The sequence below is a fragment of the Eulemur rufifrons genome, chromosome 4, assembly GCF_041146395.1.
Source record: "Eulemur rufifrons isolate Redbay chromosome 4, OSU_ERuf_1, whole genome shotgun sequence".
NCBI classification, from domain to species: Eukaryota; Metazoa; Chordata; class Mammalia; order Primates; family Lemuridae; genus Eulemur; species Eulemur rufifrons.
The window spans coordinates 82199208-82220762 of record NC_090986.1 but is presented as its reverse complement, the minus strand read 5'-3'; the positions used below and the strand labels follow the sequence as shown (position 1 = coordinate 82220762).

The 21555-nt window shown below is 36.6% G+C and overlaps 1 protein-coding gene across 3 annotated transcripts in view; it reads right to left on the bottom strand.

The window, feature by feature from the left end:
• The window catches only part of PSPC1 (paraspeckle component 1), an 85600-nt gene that overhangs the window by 2188 nt on the left and 61857 nt on the right, over positions 1–21555 (bottom strand). For 2 of the 3 annotated variants that reach the window (XR_011233476.1, XR_011233477.1), the window contains exon 7: positions 680–781. Coding sequence is in view for 1 of the 3 variants with exons in the window: in XM_069467465.1 (XP_069323566.1) it covers positions 758–781 (24 nt within the window). In the remaining 2 variants the exon portion in view is untranslated. Of the gene's footprint in view, positions 1–675; positions 782–21555 lie in introns of those variants that run through there. The other variant, XM_069467465.1, reaches the window with a different exon arrangement.

The window sequence follows — 21555 nt, the reverse complement described above, 5'->3', positions numbered from 1 at the left end:
TAAGACAGAATAATGTTTATTATCAGATAAGCTAGCAAGGAAAGAGGCCTCTACAGGTTAAAATAATACTTCTGGATCTATCAGGATGACAATATACCCATTGGAAATTTATCATAAAGATTACATAATGTAATGTTTCCATAAAATTTTATAATGTCTGACATAAAGAAAAACTGTGACCACTCTCCAGAGAGCAGAAAGCAGAGAGGGAGAATGGAGCTAGTATCCCTAACATGGACCCGGGTTTTATGCCATTTTTAAGATTAAACACTTTCCAAAGGAGCATAAAACTAAAATTTTAGGTTTGGGGTCAATAAAAACCAATAGGGAATTTGTTCCCTTTGTAAGACCTTTTATTTTTCTCTCCTAACCCCAAAACCTCTATGTCATTCCTCATCTTAGTCCAGTTTTCCCTAAAGATAATACACACTACTGCCCAAATTTGGAGCTAAAAGTCTCCACCAGCTTTGCTCAAAGACAGGCAGTGACACTGGGGGTTTCTGTATGAAGACAAGGTGATATAGAGGCTGTAGCTTCAGCTATAAACTACTCACAAATATTCTACTAACTCAAAATACTAAGGCCATTACATATGTTCGCTATAGTAAACAATCAGAACCAGGAAGAATGACTATGTGAGGGGCTGTCAGAAAATAATGAACAGACGATGCTGACTGACCTGAAAGGAAGGATAATTCCAGCTCTCCTGGCCTTCAAGCTCTTCTGAATTACGCTGGAAGCTTAACTTTGGGTAGCTTCATTCATGTTTCCTTTTATCACCCTAGGAATACAATAAAATCAGATTTAGCCTTTTAAAAACTGATTTCAGTAATCAACCAAAGACCAGAATGTTAACTTGTCTCTCAAAGTTCTTAGGAGTAATCAAGGTTCTATGAATTTATCATCTTGTTGTAGCTGCATGGCGAGATTACTTCCATTCAAGTAAGGACTTTCCTTTTAACTCAAAATATTCCCCATTTCTTCAAAGAACCAGCACTACCCACGTAAAATTCAGCTTAATTTTATCTTTTGGCATTGAACTCTATTTAAAGTCCTAAATACTAAATCATTTTCAAATCTCCTAATGATTTAAAAGTGTTTTCTTAAGAGTATTTTACCAAATGCTATTTCCATAGGCCCTCCGATACGGATTGCTGCTCCCTCAGCACAACATGGCTTGAAACCTGACACTGCAAAACCCTACAAAGGATCCTAACTCCTACTGTGTCTACAAAATCTTATTCTACTTGTACCATGGCAGGGCATAAAAGTATATCTGTTGTGCTCTCTCAGAAAAAGACTCTCTTCGCCTAGTAATACCTTGGATCAAGCAATCCTCCTGCCTCAGCCTCATGAGTAGCTGGGACTACAGGTGCATGCCATGACACCTGGAAAATTTTTCTATTTTTGGTAGAGATAGGATCTTGCTCTTGTTCAGGCTGGTCTCAAAGTCCTGACCTCAAGTGATCCTTCCACCTCGGCCCCCCAGAGTGCTAGGCAAGAGCCACCGTGACCGGCCTTCCCATATACTTTAAATTATTTCTGGACTACTTATAATACCCAACATATATAGTACAAATGCTATATAAATAGTTACACTGTATTTAGGGAATGACAAGAAAAAACATCTAATACGTGTTCAGTACAGATGGAACCATCATAGGCCTAACTACATTCTCAATCGCATGTATAGGTAGGGCTGACTGTATATAAAAGTAACATATTAATATTTATAAAATCAATTTAAGAATATGAATGAATTTAGGAGGAGATCCTCAACAAGTAATTTCTGTAGCAGAATGCTGGTTGCTGGTGGAAATACATAAAAACAATTTTCTTGACTTATGACGTGCCTTGCTTCAAAAAATATTTAAGGTTTTATAACAAGGACCATATGAGTACCACTGGGTCATTGAGGTACACAGGGGGATCTGTAGATCCCCTTTACTTAATATGCAAAATCTTATATACATATTTCAAGCTATGGTGGGAGGAGTTCGAGACCAGCCTGAGCAAAAGTGAGACACCATCTTTACAAAAAAATAGAAAAATGAGCTGGGCATGGTGGTGTGCGCCTGTAGTCCCAGCTACTCTGGAGGCTGAGATGGGAGGATGGCTTGAGCCCAGAAGTTGGAGGTTGCAGTTAGCTATGACAACGCCACTGCACTCTAGCACGGGCAACAGGGAGATTTTATCTCAATCAGTCAATAAAGTGTACAGGAAGATGTACATAGGTTATATATAAGTACTACACAGTTTATAGCAGGAACTTCAGCATCCAGACTAGTATCCATGGAGGTACTGGAACCATCCCCCACAGGCACTGAGGAACAACTATATATGTCTTTGGTAAAATAAAGGCTAACGAGAAGAATAAATACAACCATAAACCAAACTAGACAAGAGAATTACTTAATTTTCAATGACACCTGGACTATTAAAAAACTTTAATTAAGCCTTCCCAACTTTTCAAAACTGTGAATCTGCATTTACAAAGCATGAATTTTATTGAAACCTAAAAGCTAATCCTCAGAATTTAGCCAATGCTAGTTGTCAGTATTTAATCTTTAAAAAGGTAGCTTAGGCCGGGCGCGGTGGCTCACGCCTGTAATCCTAGCACTCTGGGAGGCCGAGGCGGGTGGATCGCTCAAGGTCTGGAGTTCGAGACCAGCCTGAGCAAGAGCGAGACCCCGTCTCTACTAAAAATAGAAAGAAATTATCTGGCCAACTAAAATATATATAGAAAAAATTAGCCGGGCATGGTGGCGCATGCCTGTAGTCCCAGCTACTCGGGAGGCTGAGGCAGTAGGATCGCTTAAGCCCAGGAGTTTGAGGTTGCTGTGAGCTAGGCTGACGCCACGGCACTCACTCTAGCCAGGGCAACAAAGTGACACTCTGTCTCCAAAAAAAAAAAAAAAAAAAAAAGGTAGCTTAATACTCATATTCAATATTCAAAAACAATCAGAAAAGTTCGGTTTAAAGGGAGTCTTGGCTGGGTGCAGTGGCTCATGCCTGTAATCATACATTGCATTGCCATTAGCCCTAATAAAACAATCACAATGAGCTACTACAAAAGTACATCCATTCAATGATACCCATAATGTGGATTTAAAAACCTGTGAAGCCCTGGAAAGCTGATACACAAAAGACAGAAAGACTTTTCTGATCCTGAAGAACAGCTGTCCCCATTAAAATGATATTGCCAAATATGAAAAAAAAAAAAAAAACCAACTGAATTGCATTAAAAGAAAAGGTCTCCCTTAACTGAAATCTTAAGCATAACAGTAACAAGACTGTATGATACCACATTGGACAAGTCTGAGAATAAAAATGGGTCAATAATAACTGTGTACATGTTAATGTGTTAATGTTTTGTTTTATTTTGTTCTGTTTTGAGGTAAGGTCTCACTATGTTGCCCAGGATGGTCTTGAACTCCTAGCCTCAAGAGATCCTCCCACCAAGCCTCCCGAGTAGCTGGAATTACAGGTGTGCACCACTCTACCCAGCTAATGTTTGATTTTCCCCTCCCATGCAAAAACATCTGAATAGTTAAGAGTGAACAAAGACCCTCTAGCCATACCCAAAATTTGAGTAGTCAGAAATGTGAACAGTCAATACCACATATAATGTTTCTGATAACTTAAAGAATAAAACATTAAAGATACAGGCCGGGCACGGGGTACCTCACGCCTGTAATCCTAGCACTCTGGGAGGCCGAGGCAGGTGTATCGCTTGAGGTCAGGAGTTCGAGACCAGCTTGAGCAAGAGCGAGACCCCGTCTCTACTAAAAATAGAAAGAAATTATCTGGCCAACTAAAATACATATATAGAAAAAATTAGCCAGGCATGGTGGCACATCCCTGTAGTCCCAGCTACTCAGGAGGCTGAGGCAGGAGGATGGCTTGAGCCCAGGAATTTGAGGTTGCTGTGAGCTAGGCTGATGCCACGGCACTCTAGCCCGGGCAACAGAGCAAGACTCTGTCTCTAAAAAAAAAAAAAAGATACAGAAACTCCATTCTTAAGAAAATGGTCGACCATGTAACAATAGACCTAACATCCCAACCTTTGAGTGAAAGGAGATATTCTTTTTCCACTGAGGACACAAGTCTACTCTCATTATTACATGATGTATATTACATAATACGTAAATTATATAAATAGCAAATTCTAAGGAATGAATGTATAAAATATAGATAATATATAATCCAATATATATAATAGAGGCTGAGATGTTCAAATTATAAGATATGAATTGTAAAAAGCCAAGAAATAAGATTTTAATAATGACATATTGGCCAGGTGCGGTGGCTCACGCCTGTAATCCTAGCACTCTGGGAGGCCGAGGCGGGTGGATCACTCAAGGTCAGGAGTTCGAGACCAGCCTGAGCAAGAACGAGACCCCGTCTCTACTAAAAATAGAAAGAAATTATCTGGCCAACTAAAATATATATAGAAAAAATTAGCCGAGCATGGTGGCACATGCTTGTAGTCCCAGCTACTCGGGAGGCTGAGGCGGGAGGATTGCTTAAGCCCAGGAGTTTGAGGTTGCTGTGAGCTAGGCTGACGCCACGGCACTGACTCTAGCCCGGGCAACAGAGTGAGACTGTCTCAAAAAAAATAAAATAAAATAAAATAAAATTTAAAAAAAAATGACATATTAAAAGATGCCTTCCTATAAAATCAACCTAAAAGGCAATGATTTCCTCTGAAGCAGATTTCTGTGGGTATTGAGCCACAAGGAATAGCATTTTTTCTTTTCTTTTTTTTTGAGACAGAATCTCATTCTGTTGCCCTGGCTAGAGCGCAGTGGCATCATCCTAGCTCACTGCAACTTCAAACTCCTGGGCTCAAGTGATCCTACTGCCTCAGCCTCCCGAGTAGCTGGGACTACAGGCATGCACCACCCACACCCAGCTCGTTTTTTTCTATTTTTAGTAGAGATGGTGTCTTGCTCAGGATTGTCTCGAACTCCTGACCTCAAGTGGTCCTCCCGCCTCAGCCTCCCAGAGTGCTAGGATTACAGGCGTGAGCCACCACGCCAGCCTAGGAATAGCATTTTTGATTAGCATGTTCATTATTCAACAGCAGGGATTCCCTTCTGAGAAATGTTATGTTCTAAAGTTTGCAGATTTTGGAGGGGTGGGGATTTCCATATTATCAAGCGTGGATACCAGACAGATTGTATATAGAACAGCCTTTACAAGAATCCTTTGCCTTCGTGACAAAGACAGATGACAATAATAGCTGCTAAAGCAATAAATAAACCAAATGCTGTTACAGGCAACTCATAAAAGTCAAAATATGTTGTATACTTTTTATCAAAGTTAATCCATTTCAGTGTTAATGAAAAGATTCTCTTTAAGCAACAAAGAGTGTATCTCCAAAGTGTAGGGAAATAGTGTGATTGAACACACAACATAGCAAAAGAAAAAAAAAAAAAGGCAAAAAATTTAAGAGCCATCATTTTCCAAGGAAGCTTGAGAAAATGCCCAAGAAAGCAACAAACATGTAAGATACCTCACAATATATCCACAAGTTCATCCTGCTTTTTTGATGTAATTCAACTTCAACAGATGAAGAAAATGATTTGGCATACTAAAATATAATTTGAGCTAAATTAACTGGACAATATTAAAGAAGTTCAATCTTTCAGCTGATATTTTGCAAGGAGCAAAAATCTGTAACACGAACATTCAATTCTGGAATCCCAACCCCATCTGGCTTTTCAGAACTGTAATAAAGCTATCTATGTTTAAACTCACTTTTACATCATCGTAATTTATACACATAACAATGAGTTTTACATTAGATGGCAATTATCTAGTTACAGCAATATGGGTATATGGTCATTAGAGGGAAAGCAAGAGAACGTTACAAAAGAAGGTATCTGAATCACAAAGAAAGTATATAAAAGGTACCCAACATCAGAAGTTATCAGGAAAATGCAAATTGAAACCAAAATGAGACATCTCTATGTGCTACCTAGAAATGCTAAAATTAACATGACCTTGTACATAGTGTTGACAAGGATGTGGAGCAACAGAAATCTTACACATTCCTCATGGGAGTATAAAACAGGACAGACACTTCTGAAAATTATTTGGCAGTTTCTAAGAAACAAATACCTACCCCATGCTCAGCAATTCTGTTCCGATTTTCCCCAAGAGAAATGAATGTATAAATAACTTGTACAAGAGTGTTCACATAATAGCCCCAAACCAGAAACTACCCCAAGAGCGTATCAATTGAAGACTAGACAACAAACTATGGTATGTTCATTTAATGGTATACTATTTAGCAATATGAGAATTAACTACTCATATATGCAACAACAAAGACAAATTTTAAAAACACTACGTTGAGTGAAAGAAGCCAGAGGGGGAAAAAGTATATATTGTAACATTTCATTTATATGAAGTTCAAAAACAAGCAAATTAATCTATGGTGATCAAAACAGAACAGGAGATAAAACATCCTAACACCAGGGTAGGATGGATTGAACTGCAAGAGAGCTCAGAAGATCTAAAGATTATGAAAACTGAGTCAAACTGAACAAAACTTACAAATTTTGAAAAACTGACAGGCTTGTCCAAAATTTTAAAAAGCAAGTTTTCTTACATTAAAGAAAATTATTTGAAAGTTCATGTAACCATTCGAAATTTTGAGAAATAAGTACTAAATAAGTACTAAGACTAAAATAACGTCATGTTCAAGTATAAGAGAATCAGTTGTGAGTATTAAAAATAACATTGAAATTTCGGCCGGGCGTGGTGGCTCATGCCTGCTGTAACCCTAGCACTCTGGGAGACCGAGGCGGGAGGATTACTTGAGCTCAGGAGTTCGAGACCAGCCTGAGCAAGAGTGAGACCCCGTCTCTACCAAAAATAAAAAGAAATTAGCCAAACAACTAAAAATAGAAAAAATTAGCCCAGCATGGTGGCACATGCCTGTAGTCCCAGCTACCCAGGAGGCTGAGGCAGTAGGATTGCTTGAGCTCAGGAGTTTGAGGTTGCTGTGAGCTAGGCTGATGCCACAGCACTCTAGTCCAGGCAAGAGAGCAAGATTGTCTCCAAAAAAAAAAAAAAAAATTTACATTAAAATTTAGAAAAATATTGAAAAATTAAACATTCCAGCTAGAATATTAAGTTTTTCAGGAAAATAATTTACTGATATTTATACACCATCTTTTCTTCTCAAGGTCATAAGGTAACATTTCCTGTAGTTAACAAAAAAATCTTAAGTCCAAAGACTTGTATTTTAATGATTTTATCAAACATACTCATCACTTCCAAGAAAAAGATAACCCTGTTTCAAGTGTCCAGACCTGAAAAAAGCAAATTCTAGAGAAAATGGTGAATCTGGTCTTAAAACATGTATGTTTTCTTCACAAGGCAACTGTCATAAGGTAAATGCTAGTTAAGCAATGAAAGACACCACTGAAAATTTTCAATCTGAATTTAATTTTGTCCCCAGATTCCTACAAAGGCATTTAAAAGACAAAATTCAGCATTACCCTCTTGTGACCACACAAAATTTCTCAAGCATCATAGAAAATATAAAACGAAACAAAGAAAGTCAAGGAAAACCTATCACTGATCATTGCATCATCAGAGGTAAGTTTTAAAAACCATGTTGGACTATCCTAACAATAAACTGCATTTTTTAGTTCAAGATAACAGATCATTATTACAAACCTATCTGAACAGCTTCCACTATTTTCTTTAAAAGTTCAATATTTCAAGTACATTATTGCCACATCCAGGAATCCCCCTATTACTTATTTAATGTATCAACCATATACATCTATCACGAAAGGGCACTGGAAATGAATTATCAAATGATATTCAACAGTTTATTTTTCACCATATACTTAAAACCACTTAAAAATATCCCGTTACCTACTTCGAAGGTAACATGTAAATCAACTTATTAGGCAAAAAATTTCTTATAGAAATGCATTATATATTCATATGCACCAACACCAGAATGTTGTATTGGGGAAAACTATTCAACTGCCCTACAAGTATAATCTGCACTGTTTTGTGCTGATCATCTATTTAAATGTGGGGGAAACAGGCCCTGAAGGCAATCTGTGGTGGGGTACGATGATCATGCCCCCTCCAGCACCTACTCCTCACCTCGACACTACTTCTGAATTACAAGTGTCCCAACAACTGTATTTATGTAAAAAAATTAAGATCATTAAATGTTTTAATGATTTGTCTAAACAGGATAATACATTTTCTAAAAAGGAAATGAAGTATAAAAACAAAGGGAGTTTTAAAAATGTCACATTTAAAATTCCGTTTATTATCACAAGGTTTGATAAATTTAGACTGTACAAACTAGATTAATATGTAACACAAAAACAAGGCACAAGAAAAACCATAAAATACAAACGAAACTTTTTCTGCCTCCTCGTCATTTGTAAATGCTACATCCTGCCATCAGCAGGAGCCCGACAACTGCTCTGCGCCTCGTCTCATCAGAGCCCAGCCCTGGGCAAGGCAGGACCACATCTCCCTAAGTGGTGGGCGAACTTTTGAAGAATTCCATGTCATCCCTTTTTTAAAGCATATATCCTATTTCCCATTTGCAGTCACAATCAGGGCTCATTAAAGCACTCCCAATAATTTTGCAGTGATTATACTCAACTTTCAGGCAAAACTGTGTGTATAAAAAAATTCCATTTTGATTCTGCTAATAACTCCAGTGTGACCTCAGACAAACTGCCTGTTTACTAAGTCAACAAAATGGTGGGGGAAGCATCTCTCTGAGACTCTCCAATGCCTTACGGAGTCATCTCCCTCAATAACTCATCGAGGCCCTGAGAATTGTGTATTAGGTAAGAATTATTTAATCTAATGGAAACAGCATTAGAATTTAACTCAAAGTGTCCACATACTAATGCAGAATCATGACTACTATAGCACAACAAGAATAAACAGGCTCTAAGCAGATTCTCCTCCAAGAAAGAGAAGAGACTAGAATAAAAGGCACAAAATACAGGCCACGTTCCCAATGAGACCAAATGAGGCTGAAATAAATCTGGCATTTTGACGATTCTAAATTGTTCTCTTTCATTATCATCCACATATATGCTAAATGACTGAAAAACAAGAAACTTAAAATGATATCAAGGTTAAAAACCACTTGAGTCTCTCATTTCCCAGTGTTTCCTGTATGTTTCACAGGCAACCTTCCTTCGTATGTCTTAGAGGGCATTTCCCCCCAGAGATTTAGTCAATATTGTACGTAGACATACTTCATTGTTGACCATTAGTACTGCACCTATTTTATTTTCTCTCCTCTTATGTATCTATCAATAGAGATTTTTATAGACCAAGCCAGCATCACCCTCCCCTCTCTATATAGATCGAATTGGTCTACCTGCTTTGATTCTGGCTTTCCTCCAGTCAATTCTCTACGAGTAGCAAAAACAATTCTTTTCTAAAACAAAGTAGATCACATCACTACCTGGCCCAAGCCTCTCCAGTGATTTCCCAATTCATTCAGGGGGAAAAAAAAATCTCAACTATTTACCACAGCATCTCAATAGGGCAATATCACCCCACTCCCCCAAAGGGCAGAAAATTATCTGGGGGGAGGGAGAGGATAAATATCTTACTTTTTTCATGTATAAAGCAGAAATATATTTACAGTACATAAACAGTTAACTGGGTGGTAAAAATGCCATTGCAAAGGAATCGATTAGGAAAAACTGTCTAAAATCCTTCTGCAGGGGGAGCAATGATGAAGAAAAGGTTAAGAAACTTGTGTACTAAGAATGTATACAAATATGTCTATCAATGCCAAGAAACTTTGGAAAGAATACACAAGAAATGAGTAACAATGGCTGCCCTTAGAAACGGGAGGTGGATAGCTAGTAGACAAAAGAGAAATTTGCTTTCACTATGAACCATTTTGCATTCTGATTTTTGTGTACCAGGTACATATTATTATTTAAAAAATTCAAGACTGGGCCACGTGTGGTGACTCAGGCCTGTAATCCCAGCACTGGGAGGCCTAGGCTGGACATTGCTTGAGCCCAGGAGTTCAAGACCAGCCTGGATAACATAGCAAGACCCCATCTCCACAAAAAATTTAAAAAATTAGTCAGCTGTGATGGTATGCACCTGTAGTCCCAGCTACTGGGGAGGCTGAGGCAGGAGGATCCCCTGAGCCCAGCAGTTTGAGGCTGCAGTGAGCTAGGATCACCACACTGTACTCCAGCAAGGGCCACAGAGCAAGACTCTGTCAAAAAAAAAAAACCAAAGCAAAAAACAAAAAACAAAAAACCCCACCAATGATACATTTATAAAGAGTGTTTGAAGGCCAGCTGATTTTTAGTAGGGTTACTGCTTTCTCAAGTACAATGATGTAATAAAGATTATCTCTAGATCTCAGAGTGGGATTTGAAGGATGGCTACAATAAAGGGCCTGTGTAGGTACCTAAGTTTGAGGAGTAAGAGAGAATAGTGATCAGCCCATTTATGGTTTCCCTATTTCCTCACCCCGAACATTGACTAAGTACAAACAAAACCATCTTTAATGAACGTACATGTATTTAGTGTGCATGTTTCCGTAACTAATGAATGCAACCGCAATATTCAAATAAGAGCTTTAAGGGTTTAGATGTATTTCTACACAACTGTTCACCAGCCCTGCAGGGTCTACCTACCTAAACAACCTCCTAACCTATATAAATTCTGCACTACTGAATTACCTGTTTCATATTTTCACTTATCAACTGTTGCTTACCTTACTGGCGACAATCAAAATTGTCCAGTGAAGACCTTTTTCCTAAACACCAGAATTTCACAGGCTGCACACCCTTTCTGGATGTCACAGCGTCTGAAGCCTTCCCTCCTGCCTTTGCTTCTCCCAACTATTCTTAGAAGTTGGTAGCACCAAAATACCTGTCATTTGGTTAAAAAACAAAAACTCTCACCCTTGCCTTTTTCTTCCACACAAATCCCTCACATTCAATTAACCAAGTCCTGACTTCACAACTAACCAGACTGTCTGGTTTTCTGCCCTTCCTCTCCAGCCCTCCTACCCGGTATTTCAACTGCTCTTCCTCCCTGCAGTCTGAGTTCATTCAAATGCATCCTTCCCCAAAACCACTAGTTATCTGTCTGACGTACAAATCTGACTACCATCACTTGCTTGCCAAAAATCTCCTCATGGGTCCTTATCACAGAGTAAGATCTCTGATTAGTTTTCCAGTTTCATTCAATCTGAAGATGAGACACCTGGGTTCTACTAACCCCAATCCCTAGATAAAATACTACTTCCCCTCTTTGTTCTGAATGGTCACCTAACACTCCCACCTCTAAACAAGAGTATTCTCCCCAACTCATCCTATGAAAATCCTTCTCAATTATTTCACATATTCACTTCTCTGCCAAACTCCCTGTAACACACTTATTTTGGGCAACAGGTTTCACGTGTAATTTATGTCAAGTCACCCAAGTATACTCAGCACAGTCACTGAACTATACACACAGCAGGCGATTTTAAGAAAACTGATAATGGGATACCATATAAAACAACCTCCTGTCACGTGATACATCCAAAGCTGATGCTAACAAAATGCATGCTTTATTGAGAACAAAATTCCGACACTCATTCTGTACTCATTTGTGCACGGTTGACTTTTTCCTTTCTTCAGTCTGCCTCTCAATTCACGCATATGTAATCCAAGTCTCAAGTTGTTAAAAGGTGCTATTAAGCTAAATGACATTTCTCATCCTTTTGTTTTTCCTTAGTCCTTTTCTGCATTGTTTCGTTATTGTGCTTTTTTTTTTTTTTTTACCAGTTTGGAGTTGCTGGAAGACAGGAACACATCCTATCTATCCCATATACTGGCTGTCTTGGTCTTAAATAGAGCAAATCCTTGCAGGATGGAGTTTATATTCCATGTCACCCATACCTACTGTAGAATTAGTCATTCATAATCTATGACTTCTAGTGTCTACTAAACTAACAATCTAGACTTTACACAAATATAATCTCTCAAAATTTGATCAAATACAGTTAGCTAGCTTATATGACAGCAACAAAACATTCAGATTAAATTAGCATTTTATTAATAAAGGATGTGATAAAATTCCAAAAAGAAAAAAACCACAAAACTCATTGTAGTGCTCCTACACTAGCACCCATGCTATTTTATGTGTTTGTGTATCCATTATCCAAAGGAAAACAACTAGTGAAGGACAAAGGTAAAAATTATAGTTAACTGGCACAATAAATTATCAGGTGGTTCATTTAATGATAATCCAAGCCAGGAGCATATCCAACCCAGAGAAGCACTGAAGTCCTTCTGCTCTAGCTATTCTAGACAGCAACCAGTTCAACCAGAGCAGAAAAAGGAAGGCCTCCAGAGGAAGTCTGGAGTGAAGACAGGAGCTAAATAAAGACAGAATGATAAATAATATGAAAAAATAAGGAAATGATAAAGACACTGAATGCTAGGGAAAAAAACTGTATGAATAACTTATACAAAATAGTTCAAACAATTAATCATCTTTAAAACTTGTTCTTTTCCCACACTAGTGGGCTTAAAGATAGAAAATTTAACCATGGTTCTATTAAAAGTATTCAAATTTTACATTTCATATACTACATATCAACTATATAGAATGAATTAAGAGTATTGGCTAATTTAACTTGATTCCATTTACCTGAGCTCCTGAAATACTTAGAAGATATATATCATTGCAAGATATTGATTATATTAAGCAAAATTATACAACGTAAACCTGAAAATTTAAGAAAATCCTTTCCAAATGTTGAATTACACATGTATCTCCCAACTTTTCTTCATCTCAAGGTCAAGGAGAAAAGAAATAGCAAAAGAAAAAAATGTTTCTCACAGAGGTTCCCAGACTTGGTGGCATTTCCATTCTTCCTAACTTGCACTTACACAAAATATAGAACCCAGGATACTAAAAACAATGTATTTTGCAAATGAGGACAAAAGCCAAGATGGAGGAACTGAGTAATGTCTACCACATAACTAAGAAAAATGTTAATCTTATCTCTGTTCTTAGAAAACATTTAAAATCATCACTGTAAAAACAAACCAGAAAAGCAATGTCTATTTTATAGGTAATTTTAAAAAATCCTTATAATCCATCCAAACAGTAATAAGTATTAATCCAAAACCAGGATAAAGGAAGCAGCAAGCAACTGAAAAAGGATGGGGTAGAGGAAAACTGGTGATGTTTATGAAGTCTTCAAATTATCTGAATAATTATTCACTCATAAATAGGGACTGCTAACACAAAGACCAAGTCAAAGAAATGTCTTGTGGAGTAACATTACTTCAAACTATGAATTACATGCTTTGCTTCCTCCCAATATTTGTAAAAGGTAGTTTTTCAATCTATGTTGGTACGATACCGAATTTCTCATTAAACCTACCAGAGGATTAGGTATTCCCTTCATTACATACAATTTTTACTAAATTATTTCTCCTGGAAATCTTAACTACTTTGTCATTTTAAAGTTCAATTACTGTAATAATTAACATAATTAGACCATCAGTGTCTGTAGAAGTGCATATGGAAAATCACATCAACGATGAGTTCAAGTGGCTACATTTTACCAGGAGGCCTGATGAGCTGCTCCTGGCAGCCAGCCTTTCCCATTTGTGTTGCTTCTAATCTTCTCTTCAATGTATACCAAAGAAGAGACGCAAGAGGAAGAAAATAAATACACAAACTTGTAAAACCAGTAGCCTTCATTTTACACTCAATTAGAATAAAGGCTACTTTCCTACAGAGACTTTAGGCAGGCCTTTTAAACTTACTTCCAGGTTCCTCTGTTCTTCTTAATGCTTGGGGTTCCACCAATACCAAACACCAATGCACGTGGTATAGCCAAAACACAGAACATACACTGTGATTTTAGTTTTAAATTTTATTTCAATTGCTAAAACCTTGTCTTCTCCCATGCTGCCACCCTTACCCACTCTCCAGACTTAGAGCAGGACGTCTTGACTCCCATCCATCCATCCATCCATCCCAATGTTTTGTTTTTTTTCCTCTCTCCTTTTTCCTGAGACAGGGTCTACAGACAGAAAAATATATATTCTTCTCTATTAAGAACAGGGCTACTCACTCACATTCTCTGCTGGCTCTTCTTGCTGTGACCCTCAGTACAATGTGGAACTGCCTAAGAGTTTCTTTAGGGGCTTTCTTCCCATGATTTCTCTTGCCACCCATTAAACTTCAAACTCAAAGAAGGTAGGGATGAAGTCTACCTCCTTCACTATTATATATGCATGGCTAAGATAAAAACGCTCAGTATTTGTTGAATGAATAAACAATCTGAGATTCTAATCCACACACCTTAACTGGCACTAAAAGCTCTACTCTTAAATACTTGCCACTACCCCATTTTTCTCAGATCAGGATGAAGATGAATGTAATACAGGTACAAGCAAATAAGTAAGTATCATATATTGGCAAAATGACATGAATGAAAAAAGGTGATGTGAAAGTCTGTTGGGAAAGGCTCTTTTATAAGAGACCTACAAAAATATCTGGGAAACAGAGGAATCACCTTAGAGTTAGTGACCAAAAGGTGGGCAGAGTAGATGGGGTTGGAAAGGTGCACTGAGTCAGAATCAGATAAAGCCCTGTGGTCTACATACAGATGGGCAGCTACTGCATTTGAAAAAGGAAAGAGACCGGATATGACTGATGTTTTAAAAAGATGCAATGGATAACTTGTGGGAAATAAATTGCAGGAGCAAAAGTAAAAACTGGACAAGTTAGGAGGGTATCATAGTCATCTTGGCAGTTCCTTGAGAGAGAATGTATTTACCACCAGGCAGAGGGGTTTTCTAAAATGTTAAAACTCCCAATGAACCACCAATCAGCACTCAAAACCAAAATATTAAAAAATCCAAGGGACTATGCCCTCCTCTCCCTCTAGCAGCTATGTGGTCTCACCATTGATTCTGAACACACTTACCTTCGGTGTCTCAGTTAACAGTATCCTCAACCAATCATTCAAACTAGAAACCCCTAGAACAATGCATTTCCCTGTCTCCTCCAATATACTAGTCACAGTTGATTAAATTCACTCTACCTCCGAATTGCTCAGATCTGGAATCTGAACAATCCTCATTGCCACTAAAGATCCTTTCAAAAATCAGGTAGGGAGATGGGGGTGGATCAGTGACCTTTGTGGTCTCTCTGCTTTTTAGAACATATACTTAAGGTAACTGTCCTGACTCCCGGTCACCTAAAAGGTAAAGACCTGAACTACTTAACAGAGATCAATCACAATCTTATCTCTACTTCTCCTCTGCTCTCCAGCAGTCTTACCTCTCCCTCCCCTCAGCCAGCTTGCTGCCTCTCAGGATCTCTGCTCACGGCCATTAGCCCTTGTGACCCCATCATCATCTTGCCATCCCACAACCCTCCCTACAATCTCCCTCCAAAAACCCTACAACTGGACAGTACCTACTCACCTTTAAGACCTGCTCAGTCAAAGGTTATATAATCTTAGTGAAGTCTTCCCAGCCTCCCCCAAAATAAACGGATGTTTATTTCTAGGTTTTCAGAGCACTTTCTATTCCCTTTATTATGATACTTGGTCAAACGGCTTCCTTACAGTTCTACATACACCCATTAAACTTCAAATCCAAGAGAGTAGAGACGAAATATTGTTCATTTTTGTATCCTCACTAGTGAGCACTGTGCTCATCCCACAGGTGGCGTCATTCATTCACCAACAAAACATTTAACAAGGACTTACTAGGAAATGAGCATTAATTAGTAAATGATAAGGTCCCTAATTCCCTGACATTCTAGATGGAATAAAGTGAACAAATACATGAACAAGAAAACCTCACACAAATGTTTAAGAGAAATCTCCTATGACAAAAATCTTTTCAGTACTTAAATATCTGTTTTAAACTTCATGAACATTATCAAATAGAAAAGCAACGAAAGTGAAAGGGGCATAAACATCAATGTGTACAATTTATTTCCTGATAACTCGGTGCTCGAACTCCTTCCCTGCACTACAGCAAACACCAAATAATTATACCAGTAAATTGATCTCACACTGACAGTTAACAATGAACACATACTTAAACAAACTTTAAAGTTCAACCTTACAACTCTTCATTTTAAAAGGTGACAATAAATAAATTACATGATATACAGTCCATGTAGTGGGATTCTGGGACTACAATCATGAAAGGAAAAACTGTGACACAGTTATTCTTCAATACTAATGCTGTCTAGAAGAAAAAGGTGAACCACATGTGAAATCTCGTATTTTCTTGAAGCCATACGAAAGGAAAAAAAGCAACAGGTAAAATTAGCTTAATAGTTTATTTTATTGACCCAATATATCCAAAATATTATCACTTCAACATGTAGCCACATTAAAAAAGTTGAGATATTTTACATTCTTTTCATCACATTATGTTTGCAAATCTAATTGAGGTGAAAATTTTTCTTCAAAAATAGTCATCTGTACTTAGATTACGTAAAACTGAAGATGCAAAAGTTGTTCCAAGTATGCTTAATGCTCTATAAATAACTGAATTTAATTACAATAAAATTAAAATTTCAGTTGCTCATCTCACTAGGGCCATCCAAAGGATCCAACAGCCAGATGTGACTACCACTGGACAATGCAGCTCCAGACAGAAGACTTACTGCATCCACTGACTTCATCACAGCTCATGTAACCAGTACAGTCAGAATGTTTTCCCCTTTATCTCCTAAGACAGCTATCTTCTAGACCTCTTATCTGAAACAATAGCTGTCATTTTCTCTATCAACTACGTGGTAAGATATTTCCACTGTATGTCACTCTATTTGTTCCCCTAGGTCTAGAATACAAATGCCACGGAGACAAAGGATTGGTCACTGTGTTCACAGCTGTATTCTTAGGGCCCAGACTGCAAGAAACTATTGTCAACATAGCAACTGTAGGAAGTCTGTATGTATCTGAGAGAGATTAAAATGTTGCTGAATTATTTAACATGTTTATCTATGCTACATTTATGACCTATAAAAAAACAAACTGGTTGTGACAGAGTAATCATCTTCTGTATTAGTCAAGTAATTCCAAAATAATTCAAATTATGAGATCCAAATCTTCAATCAACCTAGGGAATATTTCATCCATTCATAGGTCCAAAAGTCTGTGATACAAACCTCTCCCAATATCTTTATTTACCTTACTTCTAACACTTGTAGCACAAACAGCAGGACATACATTAAGTACATTAATATTGCAAGGCAGAATTTAAGAATGTGAATACAGTTTTTCTACACTGCACTTCCCACCCACCAAGCTTGGAACATGTCATTGCCCATCAACTTCCCATCTTCCAATTACTAATTTTTACGAAAGTGTTAATGGCTCTAGATAAAGGTCATAGCATAATATACAGCTAAGGAACAAACAAAAAAACACATGCTGTCTTATTTTTCCTAATTAATCATCATGCATGAATCTCAATTACTAGCAATAGATCAAATGTAATCTAAAATTTGTATGGCTTCCCAATAACATAACAGTGGGGTTGATAAGTTTGCATGTGGGTGGGAGGGTGGGAACCATATTCCAAATCTTCAGTAATGTACAGGATGGGACACAGTCAAAACTCAAGGCAATTCTCTTTTTCCCCCCTGCATTCATGTGCCTAAAAGTTAAAGCACAGATTTTTGTAGATATGTAACTCATTTTAGTGTTACAGGAGTTAAAGTAATCATTTCTTGACTGAAGAAAATTAGTAATAAATAATTCAACAAGAAAAACTGTGTCAAAAAAATCAAGTATCCACAACAATTTTTTTTTTTAAAGAGATGAAAAAAAGTTTTACTCTCATTAGCCTGCTTGAGATTTCCTAAGTCAGAAAATAGGTTAATAAGCCATGTTGGGATAGAAGCCTAGAATCTTAGTTTTGGGCTTCCCTGAACAAGGAATCTGACTCTGGAACAGAAAAAAGGAGGAAAGGTGAGTTGGTGCAAAGTTAAAAGACAAAAGGGTAGGCAGGATGGCTTCCTTCAGCACAGAGGGATAGACCTTTCCCAGAACCAAAACCATTTAATTTGCAAAAATCTCAAAATATTTGATCAATGTAGGTTTCCTGGAAAAACTGAGAAGATACTAAATTCTATGCTGGGGGTGGTCTTTGGGAAACAGAGTCAGGACACCAGGTGATATATGGATTAAAATCAGAAACAAGTCTCTACACTTAAAGTGTTTCCTAGATACAGATACTCTTAGCATACATACATCAAAAGCCAATGTTCTCTACAAACTTAACTTCTGAAATATTCAAAGGCTTAAAATTGGGTGATTGTTTCTTTGCACTATTATAGTCACAATATCTTGGAAAAAAGTCAATATAGCAACTATGTGCTCCTGTTATAAGCCAAGTTAATTATTTAATGTACTGCATAATTCTGAATAGCTTTGAATCACACACATATATTTGAGGCTATGAAGGAAATGAAATTATGTGTAATAAATATACTCATCGTCTTGGAAAACATAGTTATCAAATCTTTTATCTTCAATCTAGAAAAACAAAAGACAAGCTTATACAAAAGAAAAAGGCCATGATTTTAATCCACCAAAACTGTATCATTCTGTTCATATTTGTCAGGATGGTAAGCAAAGACCAAAATGGTTTTCTAGCACCTTCATCCATCAGGCATAAGCATGTTCAAATACACTGATACAAATACAGATTATTACAGTGTTTCATCACTCATACTGGTATGGACAGATGGGGATCAGTTAAGTGAAAAACTTTTACAAAATTTTCAAAATGTACTTTTCTATAGTCTCTCTTCATCTGAATTAACCAGGTTTGTAAAGCCAACAATAAGACCCTAGAAGGCATAATGAATACATTTTACGTGTTATGTGCCACTCCACAGCTACTATGTTTCCTAGTCAAAAATAAGGAACTTGTGCAGTGCTTGTCAATTGGCAATTGCTGGAAACTGTCTCAATGATTGGTCAGGGATCTTAAACAAACTACACTGTAATGGGACAGTCATCTATAACAACAACAAAGATCACACAGCCAAAAATACGATGTCTCTTTTGAGAAGCAATGTTTTAAAACAGAGGTTCTCAAAGAGAGGTTCCCGAAACAGCATCAGCACCATCGCCTGGGAACTTGTTAGAAATGCACATTCTTTGGCTCTACCTGAGACCTCCTGACCACCGAGGAATGGAATTCCGAGATCTGTGTTTTAATAAACTTCCCAAGTAATCCTAATGCATGTCACAAGAGTATGGGAAACAATGATTTAGAGGGATGTCTGTATGGCTGCTGTCCCTTAATTTAAAGGATGGATTTTGTCCACTGTTCTAGCTTAAGCCCTAGAAAAGTGCCCAATCTACAGTAAGTAGGGCCCCAATATATATTGCTACAGTGAATTATGAATATGGTAAAATTCTGAGTGACATGAATCTAAAATCATGTATGACTAAGAAAATAGTTTGTAAACAATTACTCCAATTATCATTTTCAGATTCCTAAACTTTTCACTTCAATGTCATAAATATTCAAGCCTAGTAATACACTCAAAGAATTAACATAAACTAAGTAAACTACTGAGCAAGTTACTATTGCCCCCAATACCAAAAAGGTCAGAAATAACTAAAACTCACATAGCATGACCATGTAAGATTCAGTCTATTTTTCTCTCATTACATAAAAACACCAAACATAAATTTAAATGTAAGGAGTGTCTGATATACTGATTTACATTATCTACTAATGTAAAACCACATGAAAAATCAACTATAATCATTCTGACAAAATGTACACTAAGGTGTTTTCTCTATTTTCACATAAGATAATGTAAATTAGCAAAAAAATTATTTAAATAAACATAAAAATAAAAACATAGGCAACTTGTAGACCAAACACGACAAAGTTAATAAACATAGGATTATATTTACATAGTTCTTCTAAAACCAAAAACATACAGTCATTCACATTCACAAAAGCCTGGTTGGTTAACAAACATACAATGCCTTTTTCCGTAAAAGAAGCTAGAACAACACAGAGTACATATCAGAGATCCAGTCAGAGAAAACACATAGAACATAAGGACTGTGGCTACTCATTTAAGTAATTGACACTGGTGCATATACGTATAATTTCTACCTCACAGGATACACCATACATAAATTAATCAAAATGCAAAGTTGTCTTGACAGGACTAGAAAAAATTTTAGACAAACATTTAAATAAAAATAGATCAAAGATAAAAATAAAAATTTAGATCAAATATACATAAAATTATCAATTTTAACATCTTCAATGCCACCAACAAACTGCTTATAGAGAGCATTTTGAAATGTAAAGTCCACTTATATTATTATCAATGCAATGCAGGACAATGTATTAATTTTTTTTAACTCTAAAAACTTTCTTATTGACCAACTTTATTTTAAAATGTGGGGAAAATTTAAAAAGAAAAAAAGAAACCCATGTATTCAAGTTAAGTACACTTCCACTTAAATCTACTTAATTCTAGTCTTAATTTTGAGACTGAAGTGCCTCACATGAAATCTGGGTGATTGTATTCTATGAGACAAAACTGAAATTTTATTTATATATACAAACAGAATACCATCTCTTTTGAAGTTCATTTCTTTAAATCAGAAAGACAAGCTGAAAGGAATAATTCTGACTTTTTTTTTTTTAGCAAAGCCAACAAAACATAATTATCTGTTGCAGAGGGGGGAACTGGTAGAGATAACTGTGATTCAATCCATAAAGCAAGCAACATACTTGAAACAAGTTTTTTAAATGTGTATTTACAAAACTCTGGCTACCTAACTTTAAGAATTTCAGTATCCTCAACCTGGAAATAATGCATTTCTGTTATTCAAAAAGAAAACAAAGTGTAATAAAACAAAGAAAACATACACTGTTGATTTCACCAGGTAAATAAAAAACAAAATCAAACAATAAAGAAGAATCCTTAGAGATAAGTATAATCTAAACATGGTTTTACAGGAAAAAGGGTCAAATAAAATCAAAACATAACATAGCTCCATAGCAGGGCCTTTAAATATTGCCTTCTCAGTTTCAAACTTCAATCACTAATGTTATTCAGTAATTACGGAAACAAAAAAATTTAAAATGTTTTTACAAGACATAGAGGATAGTACTTCTGATATTTTTTAAAAATCCAGATTCTAAAGATCAGATAGTATGAAATTTTTTCTGTAATTCTTCAGTACTTCTGCAGAGTAACTGTCTGTATATTACCTGAAGGACAGTCATTTGGGAAACAGTAGGCATACTTCATTTTAAACCACTAGAAAAAAGTATGAACACAAGAAAATGATTTATTTTTTAAATTCAATAATGAAGACTGCTGGAAAAGAAACAATACTATTAAAAGTAGAAGACTAGTCCCAATTTATTTAATCATATGTATTGCATACAATGAAATAAATCCATACTAGACACATAAATTAAGAGACTTGACTTTTCGATTTGATGAGGAAATTCTCTGGTATAAAACTGACGT